At 43.4% G+C, this 18,556-nt stretch overlaps 1 protein-coding gene across 1 annotated transcript in view; it reads right to left on the bottom strand.

The window, feature by feature from the left end:
* LOC126483914 (exocyst complex component 2) overlaps positions 1-17,944 on the bottom strand; it is a 125,714-nt gene extending 107,770 nt beyond the window's left edge. Inside the window, 3 exon segments of the mRNA XM_050107187.1 lie at positions 14,456-14,608; positions 16,880-16,999; positions 17,768-17,944. Of these exon segments, the coding sequence (XP_049963144.1) occupies positions 14,456-14,608; positions 16,880-16,988 (262 nt within the window). The 5' untranslated portion in view covers positions 16,989-16,999; positions 17,768-17,944.
* Between the last annotated feature and the right edge of the window lie 612 nt (positions 17,945-18,556).

The raw sequence follows: 18,556 nt of genomic DNA, 5'->3' as shown, positions 1-18,556 counted from the left end.
TTCATATGTCCACTAGTTCTGCAGTTGGTGAAAAGACTGAAAGAATGTATGATGGATCAAAAGAAATTAGGCAGATAATTAAGGACCCTCAAGTGGTTGGTTGGTTGATTTGGGGGAGGGGACCAAACAGTGAGGTCATCGGTCCCATCGGGTGAGGGAAGGATGGGAATGGAAGTTGGACGTGCCCCTTCAAAGGAACCATCCCAGCATTTGCCTGAAGCAATTTAGAGAAATCAAGGAAAACCTAAACCAGGGTGGCCGGATGCAGGTTTGAATTGTCATACTACCTATTACGAGTCCAGTGCGCTAACCATTGCACCACCTCACTCGGTGAAAATTTAATTGTGATGAGTAACTGGAACTCAGTAGTTGCAAAAGTTAAAGAAGCATAATTTAATAATAACTGACACTTGGTTTAATAACAACGTACAAAGGCTGTACATTTGGAAGAGACCTGGAGGCATTGGAAGCACTCAGATTTATTACATAATGATAAGGCAAAGATTTTGAAACCTGATTTTAAACTGCAAGACATTTCCTGGCGCAGGTGTGGACTCTCACCGCAATTTAATGGTTATGAACTGCACATTAAAACTGAAGAAACTGCGAAAAGGTAGGAAATTAAGGAGATGGGACCTAGGTAATTTCAAAAAACTTGAGGATGTTGAGAATTTCATAGAGAGCATCGGGCAATTTTTGACTGAAACAGGGGAAATGGACACAGCGGAAGACGAATGGGTGGCTTTGAGAGAAGAAATAGTGAAGGCAGAAGATCAAATAGGTAAAAAGGCAAGTCTACTACATATCCCTGGATAATACAGGAGATGCTGAATTCGACTGATCAAATGTGAAGACATAAAAATGCAGTAAAAGAAACAGCTGATAGGGAATATAGGCATCTAAAAAATCAAATTGGTGTTAAGTGCACACCGGATAGCAGAAATGGATAGAGGATAAATACTACACTTCAGAAGCACGCATAACTGGGGGAGAGGTAGATACTGCCCATCAGAATATTAAAGAGATACTTGGAGAAAAGAGAAGCAACTTTATGAATATCGACAGCTGAGACGGCAACCCAATACTAAGCTGAGAAGCGAACCATGAAAGGAATTATAGAGGGCTCTACAAGGGAAATGAACATGAAGCCATATTATAGAACGAGAGAAGTAGGTGGAAAACACAAGATAGGAGATACTATACTTTGAGAAGAATTTGAAAGCGCTCTCAATGATGTTACTGGAAACAAAGGCCCTGGAGTAGATGACATCCACTAAGAATTATTGAGATCCTTGGGAGACCCAACCACAAAAAAACTGTTCCACCTGGTGTGCAAGATATAGGAGACAGGCAAAATACCCTCAGACTTCAAGAAGAATGTAATGATTCCAAAGAAGGTAGGTACTGGCAGGCATGAATATTGTCGAACTATCAGTTTAATATGTCATGGTAGAGAAATATTTACATGAATCATTTACAGAAGAATATAAAAACTGATGGAAGCCAACCTTAGGGAAGTTCAGTTTGGGTTCCGGAGAAATGTAGGAACACCCAAGGCAATAATAACCATACAACTTGTCCTAGAAGATAGGTTAACAAACGACAAACCAACATTTACAGATTTTGTAAACTCAGAGAAAGCTTTTGACAATGTTGATAGGGCTACTCCCTTTGAAATTCTGAAGGTATCAGGAATAAAATGTAGGGAGCAAATTGTTAAACACATCTTTTACAGAAACCAGACTGAAGATATAAGAGTCAGTCATGATTGGTTGGTTGGTTTAAAAGAGGAGGGAAGGGACCAAACTGCTTGTTCTGAATAAAACAATGCCACAAGGGTGAGAATAAAACAAGCGAGACTGACAACACAAAACGGAGAGAAAGGAAAAACCACAAGAACGACTGAAGGGCATCAAACACTTAAATGGACAAAAGGGGAGGAGAAAACCACAGAAATGCAAGAAACAGGTAGAAGAGATTAAAACGACAAAACAGATTACCATGGCTGGCTGACCATGAGAATAAGAAACAGAAGCCAGTCACTCTGCAACACATTAAAACCTCCATCCTAAAAGCACGAGGGTGGAGGACACAGAGGGACAAAGTACATGCGCTAAAACTTATATCAAATGATAAAACACACCCTCACAAATATAAAATAAAGCTAAATCAGCCGATGAAGCGTTGACAGATAAAATTAGTGGCAAGGAGTCCAGTAACTGAAGATTTTGTTGCAGGACAGTCAAAGTGGGACAGTGCATCGGAATATGAATGGGCCACTGTCAACTGGGTGCCGCATCAAGACTGAGGCGGGTCTTCAGAGCGCAGGAGGTAGCCATGTGCCGCCCAAGCGTGGCCAATGCGGAGCCGACAGAGAACCACAGAGTCCCTGCGAGAGGCCCGCATAGAGGACTGGCACGCATTCATAGTCTCCTTAATGGCAGGCAGTTTGTTGTGCATATTGAGACTACGCCATTCCGTCTCCCAAAGCCGAAAAACCTGGTGGCGTAAAAATGAATGCAGGTCAGTTATTAGAATGCCAATCTCCATTAGCGGTTTCCATGTAGTCTGTCTGGCCAACCTGTCAGCAAGTTTGTTGCCTGGGATTCTGACGTGTCCTGGAGTCCACACAAACACCACTGAATGATTGGACCATTCTAGGGCATAGTGGACTCCTGGATGGTCACTACCAAAAAATGACAAGGGTAGCACTGGTCGGTAGTTTGTAGGCTGCTCAAGGAGTCAGTACACAGAAGAAACGACTCCCCAGGGCATGAACAGATGTGCTCAAGAGCTTGAGATGTAGCCACCAGCTCTGCAGTGAAAACACTGCACCCATCAGGCATGGAATACTGTTAATATGTCCTCCACAGGCATATGCGAAGCCGACGAGACCATCAGCCATCAAGCCGCCACTGTAAACCACTTCATGGCCTCGGTACACATCAAGAATCGAGGGAAAGTGACAGCGGAGAACTGTGGGGTGAACTGAGTCCTTTGGACCATGTGAAAGGTCCAGGCGAAGCCTGGGCCTAGGTGTACACCATAGAGGTGTACGCAAATGGACCTCGAGTATAGGCGTTAAAGGTAATGACTCTAGTTCAGATAGATCAGAAGGGATCAGACGCGAACTGTAATTGTAAGACAGTAATTCGGACGCGCAAGAGAACTACAAATGTGTGCAACGTAACTGGCAAGAAGTTGCGCATGCCTGACCTGTAATGGAGGGACTCCAGTCTCCGCCAGGACACTGGTCACTGGACTTGCCCTAAAAGCTCCTGTCAATAGTCAAATACCACAGTGGTGTGCTGGGTCAAGCAAACGCAACGCTGAAGGCACTGCCAAACCATAAGCCAGACTCCCATAGTAAAGGCAGAATTGAACAAGGGCTCTGTAGAGCTGCAGCAGCGTAGAGCGATCTGCATGCCAGTTGGTGTTGCTCAGGCAGCAGAGGGCATTGAGGTACTGCCAGCACTTCCACTTACCTGATGAAGGTGAGGCGTCAAAAACCAGTCCTAAAAATCTATGTGTCTCCACTACATCTACATCTACATTGATACTCCGCAAGCCACCCAACGGTGTGTGGCGGAGGGCACTACAGTGAGTCTAAGGTAAAGTTCACGTTCCAAATGAACGGTACTACACCAACAGAAGTGCATAACACAGAACATCGTGGCCGAAAACTGGAAGCCATGGGCTAGAGCCCATGACTGCGCCTTGTGGATGGTTCCCTGTAGGTGCCACTCAGCAACACCAGTACTGGAGGAGCAGTACGAAATGCAGAAGTCGTCTGCACACAGAGAGGGTGAGACAGACGGCCCTACAGCTGCTGCTAGACTGTTAATGGCCACTAAAAATAGAGATACACTCAATACAGGGCCCTGCGGGACCCCATTCTCCTGAATGTGGGGGGAACTATGGGAGGCACCAACTTGGACACAGAAAGTACAAAGCGACAGGAAATTCTGGATAAAAATCGGGAGTGGGCCTCGGAGATCCCACTCATATAATGTGACAAGGATACGATGTAGTAAATAAAAAAAAGATGGCAACCAGGTGTTGGTGTCTGGAAAAGGCTGTTCGGATGGCAGACTCGAGGGACACAAGATTATCATTGGTCGATCGACCCAGGCGGAAACTGCCCTGACACCCAGCCTGTAGGCCACATGACTCTAGGACCCGACCCAACTGCCAACACACCATACATTCCAGCAGCTTACAAAGAATGTTGGTGAGGCTGATGGGCCAATAGCTATCCACATCAAGTGGGTTTTTGGAATGAAGACATCACACTAGATCTGGTTGAAGATCACAAGGAGATGTCGCTTGTGGTCAGAGAAGAGATGTTTAATCATCTGACTGTGGATCCGATCTGGCCCAGGAGCTGTGTCGAGCCAATGTACAAGGGCACTGAGGAACTCCCATTCTGTAAATGGGGCATTATAGGGTTCACTGTGGCATGTAGTGAATGAGAAGACTTTCCCTTCCACAAGCCGTTTGAGAGAGCGAAAGGCTGGGGAGTAATTCTCTGATGCAGAGGCATGGGCATAGTGCTCAGCAAAGTGCTCGACAATCATGTTTGCGTCGGTAGATAACACGCCATTTATGCGAACACCGGGAACACCAGTTGGGGTCAGGTACCCAAAAACTCGATTGATCTTTGCCCAGACTTGGGAAGGTGACGTATGGCACCCAATGGTCGAGACATATCTCTCCCAACACTCCTGTTTCCGTCTTTTGATAAGCTGGAGAACACAGACACGGAGCCGTTTAAAGGCTTTGAGGTGCTCCAGGAAAGGGTGCCGCTTATGCCGCTGTAGAACTTGCTGACGGTCCATAATTGCCTCTGGCGACCACCAAGGTACTGTCTTTTGGTGGGGCACCCTAAAGAACGAGGGATCGTGTTTTCCACCGCAGAAACGATCGTTGTAGTTACCTGCTCAACCACCACATCCATGTTACCATGTGGGGGATATTCAACAGTGACAGCAGAGGTGAAAGTTTCCCAGTCCACCTTGTTTTTAGCCCATCTGGGCAGTGACAGGAAGATGGGGAGTGGTCACTACTGCATAGGTTGTCATGTGCTCTCCAGTGGATAGATGGGAGAAGTCCAGGACTGCAAATCGAGAGAGCAATGGCCAAATACGTGCCATGTGCCACACTCAAATGTGTGGGGGCACCTGTATTTAACAGGTAGAGGTCGAGTTGCGACAGTGAACATTCGACATCTCTGCTTCGGCCAGTAAGCACGGTGCCACTCCTCAAGGAGTTTTGAGTGTTAAAATATCCCAAAAGCAGGAAAAGTTTAGGGAGTTGATCAATCAGTGCAGCCAATGCGATCAGGGGTATTGCACCATCAGGAGGACGATATACGTTGTAGACAGTTATTTCCTGTGTCGTCCTTATCCTAACAGCCACAGCTCCAAGAGGGGTTTGCAGGGCACAGGTTTACTGCATACTGAGTTTAGGACACAGACTCCACCTGACACTCTACTATAGTCACTACGGTTCTTGGTAATATCCCCTATAGCCGCAGAGGGCAGGGGTCCGCATTTCAGGGAACCAGGTTTCCTGAAGAGCAATGCAGAAAGCAGGTGTCAAGCTTAAGAGTTGCCGTAGCAGATCCAGGTGGTGGAAAAAACCACTGCGATTCCACTGGAGGATGACGTTATCGTGAGGTTGGGAAGGCATGAAGTGCGCATGGAGGCAGGTTACGCCTTAGGGTCACCTGCTGCCACCGATTGAGTATTTGTAGCCATTTCTATAGTGGATGAGGCATCAGTGAGATCCAGGTCTGCAGAGGACGCTAAGATCTCCACTGCAGCCTCAGATGCAGAATTGATAGGGAGTGGTGGTGGTGTTGGGACAACCAGAGGGTCCTGTTTCTTAGCAGAGTACTTCTTAGTTTGCTTGCTCTCTCGCTTCTCTTTAGGGGCTTGCTGGGAAGAATTCTCCCAAGCAGCTTCAGGCATGGGAGAAGATCGTGAAGCTCTTCGTCCAGTAGCTTATGGCTCCTTAAGCCACTGGCCAGTGTCCACCATGGCATTGGTGGAGACCTTGGGAGAGAGGACCTCAAGGGACCCCTTCCACATGAGAGGAGCCGGAGGAGGCTGTTGCTTCTCCAACAGGGGGGGAGGGGACCGATGTCCCTTGCATTTGAGGGGGCCTTGTTCCCGAAGTAGGTGCTTTGAGAGCAATGGAGGAACATTTGCCACCTACCACCAAGGTGCTGGATGTATTCAGGTGGCCTGGAGGGCTCCCTGGTTGTGGGACAGAGTGAGGAACCGCTGGCACTTGGGACAGCAATGGTGACATAGCTGCAGCATTTGTCGACATCAACCGAATGGGGTGTAATCTTTCAAATTTACATTTAGCCTCTTTGTAAGTCTGCCGGTCCAGGGTCTTGTACTTCATGATGTTCCGCGCCTTTTGGAGTACTGGGCAGTCTGGCGAGCAGGGAGAGTGGTGCTCTCCACAGTTGATGCAAGTGGGAGAAGGCGCTTATGGAGTATATGGGTGCAGTGGACATCTGCAGTCTCAACACGTGGCGCTGAAAGTGCAGCGGGAAGACATGTGCGCGAACTTCCAACACTTAAAGCACCACATGGGCGAGGGACGTATGGTTTAACGTCTCAGCGTTTCAGGCAATTAATCACCCTCAAACGCCAAGATGAAGGCACCGGTAGCAACCCTGTTGTCTTTTGGTCCCCTGTAAACGCACCAGATGAAATGAACACCCCACCGTTCTAAATTGGTGCAGAGCTCATCATCAGACTGAAAGAGGAGATCATAATGGAAAATGATCCCCTGGACCATGATGAGGCTTTTATAGGGAGTGACAGAAACAGGAATATCACCCAGCATGTCACAGGCAAGTAACACTTGGGATTGGGCTGGGGAAACTGTCTGATTTAAGACTGCACCGTTTCGCATCTTGGACAGTGTTGTCACTTCTCCAAACTTATCCTGAAGGTGTTCAACGAAAAATTGAGGGTTCATAGGCAGATAGGAGTCCCCATCAGTTGTGATACAGACTAAAAACTGAGACGAATATGGCTCTCTCCATTCTGTAGCCCTATGTTCCTCCCATGGTGTAGCGAGGGAGGGAAACAATTTAGGGTCATACCTGTCGGCATTGTATTTGATCTTGCCCTTCTTAGAGACTACTGGTGCCGTACGATCACCAGCAAGAGATGACTTAGTCCACTTCATTGTGGGTCATTCGCCCTGATGCCATCCACTCCAATCATGGGCTCGCCCCATGGATGCCACCCAGCCACAGCAAAGGCCAACTGGCACGATGGCCACTGCTGGGAGTCCTGATAACCCAGGAATACAGGCATCTACTCCTTCACATATGTGGGGAGTTTACAGCTCAGGCATCAGCAGTGTGATCTCTGTGTTGTCAAGGGGCTACCACCAAATAGGTACATGACGGCCCCACCACAATGGCCAGGCTACCGTGCTGGATATTGGGCACAGAGAAATCCAATATCGTCATGGGGTCGAAAGAGGACAGGAGACAACAGAAGAAGGTGACATACCCTGGAAAGTGTCCTCACCCAAATAGTTGAATCACAGGTAGAGATGCAAAGCCATGACAAGAGATTCAGGAGTTCGAATCTTACAGCACTATGGATAGCTCATGCACCACGTAAGGCGTCCTTCCCCATATGGCCTGCACTTCTGTAGAATTTCAAAAGCGGCAGGTCAAACCATAGAATGGGACCTGAACTCTTAGGGCCGAAAAGTGAGAGACTCCTTTTAGTTGCCTCTTTCGACAGGCAGGAATACCTCGGGCCTATTCTAACCCCTGGACCCGCAGGGGGGAGTCAGTCATGAAAGAGTAGCAGTAGTTGAGAAGGGAGTATGACAGTAGTATAGTCTATTCGTAATGTTATTCAATCTGCACACTGAGCAAGCAGTAAAGGAAACCAACAAAAAATTTGAAGATGAAATTGAAGTTCAAGGAGAAGAAATATAAATTACAAGGACTGTCCCAGCAGCTACAAAGCGGACAAAGAAAACACAAAAATGTAGGGGAAAACATCTTTATTTCTCCACATAGTTTCATTTCAGCTCAATATACTTTTCCCATCAATGTTGAATAGCTTTGATACCCTATGTATAGTGACAAACACTGAGCTCCACAAAAAAGCTGTCAGCTGCAGACTCCACCAATTCATATTTGGCAAATCTTTTACCACCAAGCCATTCATTTCTTAAAGCCTGGTAACAGAATATAATCAGAGGGGATAAATCTGGAGAATAAAGTGCATTACGAAGCAATTTGAACTTTAAATCACTGATTTTCGCTATGGCAATAATAGGTTTGTGAACTGCTGCATTGTCACGATAAAAATAACTTGCTTTTATGCAATTGCTTGATTTTATCAGTCAAATGCTGCAGTAAGTTCAGAAAATACTGCAATAAGTTCAGAAAATACTGCAATAAGTTCAGAAAATACTGCAATAAGTTCAGAAAATACTGCAATAAGTTCAGAAAATACTGCAATAAGTTCAGAAAATACTGCAATAAGTTCAGAAAATACTGCAATAAGTTCAGAAAATACTGCAATAAGTTCAGAAAATACTGCAATAAGTTCAGAAAATACTGCAATAAGTTCAGAAAATACTGCAATAAGTTCAGAAAATACTCACCATTTATTGTTTTTCATTTCTGAAGATAATCAATGAAAATCACCCCATGCACAACCCAAAAAATGTAACCATAACCTTGCCAGCAGATGGAATTGTCTCTGCCTTCTTTGGAGCCAATTTTACCTTTTCAATCCAGTGTTCTGACTGTTCCTTCATATCAGGTGTGATGTGATGGACCCATATTCCATCCATGGTTATGAATTGACACAAAATGTGTTTTTATTGCAGTGAAACATTCCCAAACACGCAACTGCAACATCCCCCTGACACCACTTCTGTTCTATTGTCCAAACCCAGGACTCAACTTGCACACAATTTTCTGTCCACAATTATGAAAAGGATAGATTGCTAGTCACCATAAAGATGACAGACTGAGTTGCAGACAGACACAATGAAAAGACTATTACAACTGCACTCTTGGCCAAACCCTTCTTCAGAAAAAGAAAGGAAAACACACACACACACACACACACACACACACACACACACACACACAAAAACAAGCAGGCACACCTCACACACTCAGCAGTACTATCTTCGGCCGCATTGGGCAGACTGCAACTGTTGTATCGAACAAAAGCAACAATATGGAGTGGGGCACAAAAGGGGAGGAATAGCTGGGTACATGGGGGGAGGGAAGATGGGCGGACGCATTGGCAGAGATGAGCACACAATCAGGGTGAAAGGAGCAAATAGGGTAGTAGTGATAGGACAGAGGGGGCTGAAACTGTTCAGCGGAGGGCATGGGGACAGTAGGTAACCATAGGTTGATGCTGGGATAATTTCACGAGTATAGAATGCGTTCTTAGAATAACTCCCATCTGTGCAATTCAGAAAAGTTGACAGGGGAAGTGAGGATCCGGGTGGGTCATGTAGTGAAGCAGTCATAGAAATCACGCATTTTACATTCAGCTGTGTGTTTGGCTCTGCTCTTGGCCACAGTTTGGTAGCGGCTGTTCATCCTGGTAGACAGCTTGTTGGTAGTCATACCAATATAAAAAGCAGCTACATCATATACCAATGACTGCAGTGGAGCTGGTATATGATGTAGCTGCTTTCACAGGTGATCTGGTCTCTGATGGGGTAGGATAAGCCTTTCACAGAACTGGAATAGGAAGTGCTGGGTGGGTGGATTGGGTTGGTCTCGCACCTGGGCCTTCCACAGAGATATGATTCCTGTGGCAAGGGGCTGGGTTTGGGACTGGCATAGGGATGGACTAGGATGTTGTGGAGGTTGGATGAGTGACACAACACCACTTTAGAAGGGGTGGGAAAAATCTTGGCTAGAATGTCTCTTATTTAAGGGTATGATGACAGATAATCAAAGCCCTGTGGAAGGATGTGGTTCAGTTGTCCCAGTCCAGCATGATATGAAGTGACAAAGGTGGTGTAGCGATGCAAGGGGCACCAAATTTGTTATAAAAGTGTGAATTTATGTGCGGCTTTTACAATGAAACAAGTTATCACTTGCAGTGCAAAAGTGCACGTGAATAGTTCGCTAACCTGTGTGGTGAATTTTATTTTGTGATCTTGACCCAAATAGAGAGTAAACCCAGTTTCATTTAAACTTTACGTGAGATAGATACATCACGTTATTACAAGAGAGTCGTTTAGCTCATTAGGCAAAACTGAAAACTGCGTGCTCGATTTGAAATACATTACACACCAGTGCATGATTGAGCTGTCCAGTAAATTGCGTACAATAGTTGCAAATGCGTTTGGACTTAATGCACGAAGTTGGAAATTAATTTTGAGGCAAGTTCTGATTTTGACAAAAAATGAACTGAAAGATTATTCAAAATATCGAGGTCCAGTTTTAATTGAGACACGTATCACTTTGTTGATTACATTGCCTAGCAACACTATAAAGCAGCTTAATTAATTCATTAGAATGATTTGTGACATACTAAGGCCCACTACAGACAAAATGTTACACTAAGTTTGTTGAGAGTATGGAAGTGTTTTTCTTTGCTTAAATGCCAATAAACCGGCAGTTTCAAAAGTTAAATTATTATTGATTATCTTACACCACTACAGAACTTGCTGTATTGTCTCTCTTCACAAGAGGTCTCAAGAAGCCGGGATAAACAAGAAGAAGAAAAAGACTAAAGAAGAGGCATCGGTATAGTGACATTCCTTTGTAGCTGGTTCTTGGATGTGGTGGGAGGATTGGGAGTGTGTGGGGATGCAACATGGGAAGTATGTTTGCCGCCTAGGTCTGGGAAATAGTGTCCATCTGCGTAGGCCTTTGTGAGAACTTCAGCACACTGGGCAAGGGCTTTCCTCTCACTGCAGATACAGCATCCCCAAGTGGCAAGGCTGTATGGGAAGGATATTCTGGTGTGGAAGGGTGGCAGCTGTTGAAATGCCAGTGCTGTTGGTTGGTTTAATGTGGACAGAGGTGTGGATAGAGCCATCAGAGAGGAGGAGGCCAACACCCAGGACTGTGGCACAATGGATTCAGGAGGTTGGCATAGGAGGGTGCCATGTGGATGCCCACGGCTGTGCTGCATATCTGTTTGCATACCTTCCCTCCAAAGGAGTAGTAGTTGTGTGTTAGAATGAAATTAGATGTATGGGAAATGGAGTAGAGGGTATGGAGCCTGAAGGAAATTGGGAGAGGTAGTGTTCAACAGGGGCAAGAGCATGGGCGTGAGGGATGTTGGTGTATAGGGAAGTGGTGTCAACAGTGATGAGTAGCGATCCAGCATGTAAAGGGATGGGAACTGGTGAAAGAAGTGGTTGGTATCTTTGATGTGGGCTGCTAGATTTTGGGCAATTGGGGGAGGTGTTGGGCAATGAGGACCAAAATTCTTTCAGCGGGACACAATAACCAGCTGCGAAGGGGCAGCTAGGACCCAAGCCTTTAAGCACGGATCGGAGGTTATGGTGGACTTCTGGGATGGAATCACTCTGGCAGAGTTTATAAGTGGAGGAGTACGACAATTGGCAGAGGCCTTCTGCCAGGTAGTCATTGCGATTTACAACGACTATGCTGGAACCTCTGTCTACAGGTACAATGATTACATGAGGATCTGCTTTGAGGCTGTGCATGGTTGTCCTTTTTCTACTGGAAGGCTGGTGCTCCAAGGAAGGGACTTGGAGATGGATGGTGAGGCCAGGTTGGAGGTAAAGTGGTGGTTAGGTGGATCACATCCCTGTGAAAGAGCCAGATGCAAGACCTGGCCCATCCACAACTTCCTACTTCAGTCCTGTCACAGGGGATGAATGGCCTCCACCAAACCATGGCCAAGAGCAAAGTGGACCACCCTGGGGCACAACATGCAGCTGAACACAACATGCTTGACTTCAATGTCTTTTTCACAATCCACCCCTTGTATCCTCCCTTCCACCGCCAGCTTTTCTGAACTGTGCAAACGGGAGTTATCCTTACAACACATTCTCCTCTCCTGAAATTATCCCATCCTCAACCTATAATAATCTATTGCCCTCACATCCTCAACTCAACAGTTTCTGACCCCCCTCTTCCTACACCTCATCCCAATTCGTGTCCCCTCACCATCAATGTGTGCTACTATCTGCCAACAAACACACCAGTCTTTTCCCACCTATGCACCCCTCCTCTTCTGCTCCCTGCTCCCCCCTCCCCACAGTCTCCCAACACTTCACCTGGCAGATTTGCCCTGCCACCCTCGAATCCCTGTGTAATCCACCAGACAGCACTCCTCTCAACCCCCCCCCCCCCCCCCAACCACCACCGCCAGTGCTCTGCTATTCCTTTGTCTTCCCTACCACATCCAGCTTATGTTCAACACAACATTTTGCAGTCTGCCCAGAATGGCTGGAGACAGCAGTCACGTGTGTGAAGTGTGCCTGCTTGTGTGAATGTGAGTGTGCATTTTCCTCTCTTTTCTGGAAGAGCTTTGTCCAAAAGTTCGGTTTGTAAAAGTCTTTTCATTGTTCCTGTATGCAAGTCAACATGTAATCCTTACAATGAGTAGTAATCTATCCTTTTCATAAATGTTGATATTCCTACCTGGACTTTCTACTGTCAAATTTTGTGAAATAACTATGATGTCTGCTAGCTCACACATTTTCAGCCGACAGTCATCCAACACTATTTTGAGACTTTTCTCCACAATTTCTGACGTGGTCACTTCATTTGGTTCACCAATGAAGTGCTCCTCTTGGCAGCTCATATGACCTCACTTAAACTCCGCTATCCAACATTTTGTTGACAGTAAATGAAGGAGCAGACTCTCCCATCATATAATCTAGCTCATCTTTAATATTATTTTGACTAAGAACTTTCAAATAAAAATTACTGTATTCCACAATGATGACCAGTTTTATCTACATTTACAAATTCATGTCGGTGTTCACTACTGATGGCTGCCAAACGAATACTAAACTATGTAGCATCGTCACACTTCAAACTCAGGCTTTATAAGATTGGTACAACAACCACTATCTATACATAGGGTTGGGTACCTATGGTATAGCCTTTGTATGAGGTTTGCTAACAACATTGTAATTCTCTCAGAGAAGGCATAGGATTTGCATGATCAGCTGAGTGGAATGGATAATCTATTGAAAAGATGTTGTAAGATGAACATTAACAGAAGATAAACAATGGTAATGGAACATAGTTGAACTAAACCAGATGATGCTGTGTGAATCTGATCAGTAAATGAGACACTAAAAGTAGCCTCAGATGAGTTTTTCTATTTGAGCAACAAAATGAATTATGATAGCTGAAGCAAAGAGGATATAAAATGCTGACTGGGTACAGCAATGAAAGCAGTTCTAAAAGAAGAAATTTGGTAACACCAAATATAAATTTACCTGTGGGCATCTTTACTGAAGGTATTTGTCTGGAATATTGCCTTGTACATAAATGAAACATGGACAATATGCAGTTCAGACAAAAACAAAACAAAAAAAGCTTTTGAAATGTGGTGTTACAGAGCAATGCTCATGATCAGGTGGGTAGATCAAATAACAAATGGGGAAGTACTGCAGTGAACTGAGGAGAAAAGAAATTTGTGGCACAAGTTGACTAAAAGAAACGATCAGTTCACAGGACACACACTAAGGCACCAAAGAATTATCAATTTGGTATTTGGAGAGAAGTGCGGGCAGTAAAAATTGAAGGAAGATACCAATGATGAATAAATTAAGCAGATTCAAATGGCTGTAGGTGGCAGTAGTTATTCAGGATAGACTAACATGGAGAGCTGCAACAAACCCACCTGTTAACTGAAGAGGAGGAGGAGGAGGAGGAGGAGGAGGAGGAGGACGACGACGACAACACTGACGTGGCTGAAGCTAGGGAGAAGAGAGTGCTTCAGCAAATGTGGTCATCTCAAGGACTGGTGTGATCTGAGTGCTGAGAGGTTCTCATTGTTTCAACACAGCATGAAAACCCTCATAACAACTTTATGTTTGAAATGCACTAAATAATAAATAATATAGTGTTTGTTACATGTTAAAACATCATAAAGAAGAGAAGAGACTGGATGGAAACAATTTCCTGAGTGAATTGTTAGTTATAAAATATGGTTTTTCTGTCAGAGTACAATATAAATAAGTCCCAGTGTGTCACTGACATAAATGACACTTATTTTACATCAGCAATAGCAACTGAGAAAATGGAAAGATAAAAACTAAAATTATTACAATGAAGAGGTTTCATAATTGCTTTGTAAGCAATGCCTGAAAGAATTTAAAAGCTCTTGGAAGGATATAGACAATACACAAGACACTGTAAGGAGCAAGTGCCTTAACAAAAACAAACACAATACACAATACTCAGCACTTCATGCACACATACCTCTAAATTGCACAGTAGATGTTCCTCTTCCACCAGACCGGGTGGTAACAATAATGTCTCCACGACCTTTTCCTGGTCCAGATCGTGCAATGATTTTGTTGGGTGACTTCCATTCGGCAGACAGTTGGCAGTCGCATCCACATATTGTAAGACCTTTAAAAGTATTTCAAATGTAACTAGATGACTACATGCATAAAAAACTCAATAAAAACCTCCAGACGCAATTAGAAAGATTACGAAATTGTGTACAACCATACAAGTAAACCTAAAGAAAAGAGTTCATGTAAACATAGGTCCGCAAATGTTTGGTTACAGAGTTACGGCTAATAAAAGATTTTGCCTGAAATTTAACTTCGCTAATTTGAAGCCATCACAAAACTGTACGAGATTAAAGAAAAGCATGATTTCAATTTACTTTGTTGTTATTGGTCTGGTGAATCTAATAAAATATGTCCCAGACGTGTATCTGCAGTAGTTTTCCAAAACATACAGAGAAGCAAAGATTATTATACAAGTAAATTTGTTTACTTTCCATTAAGAATGTGAAGATGTTTAGGTCATTGTTGGCGACCATTAGTGAGTTGTTTCTGTCACTTCCTCACCTTGAAATGAGTTAGTTTTCTCCACTGTTCAGTGAAAGAACATAATAACAACAGTGTATTTAAGTGAAACCACATAGTAACTGTTGTAGTTTGTCGATTGTTTGTGAAAGAGGGATGCCTTTCAAATTTACGAGAGGAATACGCTGATGTGGTGTTTATTTATGACAATGCTATGGCTGCAGTTAACAGACAACCTTGTGAAACTGAAACGAGCTACAGAATCTTTTCGTACACATGCAGTTAAATACACTGAACTTGGTGAAGACATTTTTGAACATTTATTGTGAATGTATTGTGAAACTGTATGTACAGTGTACAACTTCCTTAACAATGAGCTTGGTTTTTTCCAGTTTAACATGAATTTACATGTGGTATGATATTAATAAAAGCAGAACACCTGACACATTCATACAGTTTCAGTTAACGTTATTACCATCATGTTTCCAAAATTAAATTCTCTACAACTTCTGTTGGAAACATTTTACAATTGTCTGGAATTTAAAAAACAAATTGGGCCAAGTAGTTAATAAATTAAAAAATTTTACGAAATTATTTCTTTGCTTTTCTAGATGTCCTGGGAAACTACTGCAGATTCATGTCTGGGGCGTGTTTTATTAGATTCACCAGATCAATAACAACAAAATAAATGGAATTTGTGCTTTACTTTAACCTTGTATAGTTCTGTGATGGGTTCATATTAGTGAAGTTGCTGAATTTCAGGAAAAATCTTTCATTAGCCCTAACTCCATAACTAAACATGTGCGGACCTATGTTTATATAAACTTTTTTCTTTCCATTTTCTTGTAGAATAACAAAATATTTGCATATCTTCGTGAATCACCGTGTGTGTGTGTGTGTGTGTGTGTGTGTGTGTGTGTGTGTGTGTGTGTGTGTCTATATATTCAGCCTGAAAGCCATTACAGAGATAGTGACATTAAAGATAAAGAAGCAGAACAAGACAAGGCTTACAGCATGAGTTTACAGGTGAAGGGGGGAACGTATGGTTTTTTTGAATAAACAGTGCTATGAAGAAAGATATTTGAGTGATAAGCACACTAATGTTTGGCTTTGTTGGCTAAACTATTTTCTAGGAAAACCTAAACACTATAACAAACTCAAACACTCATATCACAGCCTACACACTGACAGTGAGACCTTCTAACTCAGCAAATCTGACAGACTGTCTCTGCCTTATTTATGTTGTTTCACACCTGGCTGGAAATGGAAATCTGACAACAAAAAATACATATAGTATAACCCACTCACTAAACCTGACAAGCTGTATCAGCCATATTTATGCAGTCTAGCACCTGGCTGGAAATCAAAAGCCGACATCATCAAAAATACATACAAATCCCACTCACTAATACCCTGAGAGGGTAAGTTTACACCAAGTTAGCTGTTTATCAGTTGTTGCTCAGTTATGTATTTATTCTTATCTTGGGGTTGGAGCGTGATACTGTCCTCTCTCAAAACCTTGGTTGTGGTAGCTCGCTGACCCCCAACATAACATGAGATATACATTCACTCCATACATAACACACTTTTATTTATAAAGAATTAGAACTATCAACGTAACGATGTGTAATACATAACTAACATGTCCCCAACAAGTATTTTGATGTACATTGTTTACAAAAACTATGATAAATGGTAGGGAGATCCACTGCTTAACTCTTACCATACACTTTGAAAATATTATCACAATGCTTTAGTTACACCTTTTTGCTCTTATGCTAGGGAGTACCATCTACACAAAGTAGCCAATTAATGATTGTGCTACCATTCTACAACAATAATGATAGAGAATATCGTCACTCACCAATGAGATCTGTGGGACTAGTTCCAAGAAATTCTCCTCTCAGTGTCACTCTCGTCCCTGGAGGTCCTTCTTTGGGAGAAATTCCGGTTACAATCGGAGGAGGAGCCATGTTTGATAAAGCTGTAAAATAAACCGACCTGTCACAAATTCTGTCTGAGATATTTTTCATAAAAGATCTGAAAATCATAATAGACACACTGCACCATTACAACCTCTTATAAAGAAGATCTAACTTCAATTATTGATTCGAATTAAACGCTACCATAGAGAACCACAGCAACATCCACTAAAAACGAAATAAGTGAGGCTGTCATACGGAGGCTACTAGGTCTGCAAATTCAATATACAATCAATTTGTTTACATTCGTGTACCCACACTGGTTCTCAAACTTCTAGGTTGGTTGGTTGTTTCGGGGAAGGAGACCAGACAGCGAGGTCATCGGATTAGGGAAGGACGGGGAAGGAAGTCGGCCGTGCCCTTTGAAAGGAACCATTCCGGCATTTGCCTGGAGCGATTTAGGGAAATCACGGAAAACCTAAATCAGGATGGCCGGACGCGGGATTGAACCGTCGTCCTCCCGATGGCGAGTCCAGTGTCTAACCACTGCGCCAAACTTCTACTAATAGAAAAATATCGCGGATGTATTCAGCTTCGTTCCACAGGAACGCATTCCTGAATATTAGGCCTTACTCCCGGTGACAAGTTCCGCCCCTTTCTCAACTGGAAGTGTACTACTTAATCATGAATCGTATGAATATATTCATTCACGACGAGAAAATAATTTACTGTGACGTACATAGTGTTCATAAAAACAATAATAAACTCGCAGAAAGAACAATAAACTGTTTAAAACCAAAAAAAGTAAATTTTTGACAGATAAACTTAACCTAGTTCAGCTGCTATGGTCGCAGCAAAGCAGACTATGGACTCCTTACAGTCATTAACAATAACTAAACTCGCTCTCAAAGATCAACATCACTATCATATATTTTACGCAGTCCTTCTAATTTTTTCCTACATAACATCCACACAGTCCTACTCCCACACTCCATGCTTAAACAACACAATAATCACATAGCGAGATTGTCGCTAATCAGTGTCGCCAACAGTATGGGTTTTCTGTTTTCCTCAGGTTTGTCGGGTTGTATCTTTGGAACTCCAGGAATCAAGTTTTCCTCAGTTCACCAGTAACAATCAGCACAGGCTAATCACACCTTTATCTGAAACCTATATTCATATTAAACACGATAAACATTCAGAAGAGGAAAATAGTACAAGCCCGAGAACTAACGTATTAAGTGGAAGGATTCGTTTTATACTTCAGGTGGTGCCCTAATCTGAATACCTGTATTGTCATATTTACGCCTGATTTCACTGAAGGCTTCTTTGTCGAGCAATTCTTGCCCTTTAAAATTTTTGACGTACACACACTTATTTCCTCACCAAGTCTGATCTCTGGCTTTTTTTTTTGCTTCTAATGTCGCAAGCCTTGATGTTCCTCATGTAGGCAGTCAATCCTTCATTCTGTAAAAGTAACAATACCACATCTCGTGGCCCCATTTACACCGAAAGCCTTCTTTACACCGAAGTGATCACAAGCGAATATGAGCGAATGCGCATTCGCGTGAACGATGCGCAAGTATTCGCTAGTGTGTGCCATCCATACCTGTACTTTC

This window comes from Schistocerca serialis, chromosome 6, assembly GCF_023864345.2.
Source record: "Schistocerca serialis cubense isolate TAMUIC-IGC-003099 chromosome 6, iqSchSeri2.2, whole genome shotgun sequence".
Lineage (NCBI taxonomy): Eukaryota > Metazoa > Arthropoda > Insecta > Orthoptera > Acrididae > Schistocerca > Schistocerca serialis.
The sequence above is the reverse complement of the archived record's forward strand: the minus strand, read 5'-3'. Positions and strand labels throughout refer to the sequence as shown.